This window comes from Melanaphis sacchari, unplaced genomic scaffold (genome assembly GCF_002803265.2).
Source record: "Melanaphis sacchari strain LSU unplaced genomic scaffold, SCAv2.0 Contig7_pilon_pilon, whole genome shotgun sequence".
Taxonomy (NCBI): Eukaryota; Metazoa; Arthropoda; class Insecta; order Hemiptera; family Aphididae; genus Melanaphis; species Melanaphis sacchari.
In genome coordinates this window covers 6854371-6856528 of record NW_020271560.1, presented here as the reverse complement: position 1 = coordinate 6856528, position 2158 = coordinate 6854371, and the positions used below count along the sequence as shown (strand labels likewise).

General features: G+C 24.4%; 1 protein-coding gene across 1 annotated transcript; it reads right to left on the bottom strand.

The window, feature by feature from the left end:
• Positions 1-243: 243 nt before the first annotated feature.
• On the bottom strand, positions 244-1693 carry LOC112601630. Its single transcript, XM_025349339.1, has 2 exons — positions 1669-1693; positions 244-962 (listed from the first exon to the last, which is right to left on the bottom strand). Exons 1-2 carry the CDS (start codon positions 1691-1693, stop codon positions 244-246), a joined length of 744 nt encoding a protein of 247 aa, XP_025205124.1.
• Between the last annotated feature and the right edge of the window lie 465 nt (positions 1694-2158).

The window sequence follows — 2158 nt, the reverse complement described above, 5'->3', positions numbered from 1 at the left end:
AAGAAGAATTAAAATAATAATAAAATATAATATGTATAATATTGTTGTTATAAAATATTTACAAAAAAATATAGGTATTCATAATATTAGAGTACATCTTCATAATTTAATTATAATTAATCGTAATAATATAAATAATAAAAATCAATAAATATTAAACAGTTAGTTAGTCAAACAGGCATATTGTAATATAAAAATAAATATACTATTTTTAAATAGTCAAAATAAAAATATAATACATTTTTAAAAATTTGAAATTGGATTGAATTTAAAGGATATTTCTTTTACAAATTCCAATCGTGATATTTGACCTGAACTATATTTATACATTTTTTCTTTAATAAAATCTTCTTTAGCTAATATAGGGTTCCTTCGTTTTATGGTACTTCTTAATTTGATATAGGAATCTTGTTGTATATATTTTAAAGCTTCTATAAATTGATAAATATTTGGGTGGGCATGATAAAACATTCCATTGAATTTAGAATGAAATGATTCACAGTTATTTGTGGTACGGAAAGTACTATGCGAAAATTCAGCCCAGATACGAGGTGGAAAAGTAGATTCAGGTGAAATATAATTATCGACCAAGTAATCTAGAAATAAGTCTATTTTTCTATCAACTGGTTTGATTCCCATCATTTCGGACGCAAAAAAATCACCTACTTCATCTGGTGTTAAAAATGGCAATCCAAATATATACTTTAAAAATCTACCAATCTCAGAATTTTTATTCCTATAAAAAGTGGACAATTTTAGATCTTGAATTTTACGCCACCATGATTGACCTAAGTGAAATCGACATCCTCTTAAGTCTATTTCTGGCCAAACTGCATATACGGCATTATGTATAGCCTTTTCAAAATCTGCATAAATAGTTTTTGGTGTAAATTTTAACTGGAGATTATCAAATTCTGTTCTTAAAAATTTAAAAGCATGTTCATACGTGTTTTTAGTTTTGTCTGGCAGTAAAAAAAATACTAATGGAATATAATTATTTGAATCTTTTAATCCATGAATAGTAAAAAATTGTGTGAATTGTTTTGGGCAACATTTAAAGGTTCCATCAACATAAATAGTACTAATTTTACTTAAATGAGATAAGTTTGTATTGCAAGTAAACATAATAATGTGTGTAATTGGATCATTTATAATTAAAAAATTTTCGTCATTATTTGTATATATCGTCGTTTTTTTCAATAATTCATGAACGTCTTCAATGGATGTGGGTAACATTGATAATATGGAAGACCTTGCACGGTGAATATTTTTTCTAATTAAGTCTATATCATTAGAGGTAATTGTATTAACATCATGATTAGAAAGTTCTTTATGAATAAGTTTTGCTGGTTTTTCACAAATATCATCAACAGCTTTTCTTTTTAATTTATTATTAAGCTTTTGACGATTTAAATTAGTTTCATCAGTTCTATCATGGCTGTGATTTAAATTTTCAAAGACAATTCCTTTATTTTTTCCTAATGTAAAAAATTATTTTAAGTACCTATATGCCTTATTATAAAAACTTAATTATTATAAATTTAGTTATCTTACCAATTTTTATATATGCTTTACATTGTTTTTGAATACACTTCCAGCGTTCAATATTATTATTCAATTCTTTATGAAAACAAAATTTAAATTCATTTTTAATAATTAACATTTTACCTTTTTCACTGTACATAGTATCCATATTTAATAGTTATATTAAATGACACGTAAACGCACAAATAACGACTGAAAAGTTTATTTTGTTTCGTTAACTAAAATCTTATTATATATTATCTTTATTTCTATGTGATATGATATTGTTAAATTCAATTATTTAGTGCGATAACTGAAAATAATATTATCTTTATTTCTATATAATAGGATATTGTTAAATTCGATTATTTGGTGCAATAACTGAAATAAATATCATCTTTATTTCTAAAAGACTTGATGCAAGACAGAATTAGTATATTATCCATTAAGAAAAACCTGGGACGGAATTAGTATGTTCATTAAAAAAAGCTGGGACGGAACTAGTATACCTTTAATTTCAATTTTTATATATGGGACGGAACTCGGATGCAGCCAAAATAATAGAGAACCGTAACAGAAACTGTAAAATAATATGCCCAATCATCGTAAGTATTTTTGTATTTTTTTTTTTTTT

Coding starts and splice junctions, on each gene's coding strand:
- LOC112601630 (XM_025349339.1), bottom strand. CDS start 1,693: ATGGATACTATGTACAGTGAAAAAG. Junction 963..1,668: donor TACTATGTACAGTGAAAAAG/GTAAAATGTTAA, acceptor TTTTACTGCCAG/ACAAAACTAAAAACACGTAT.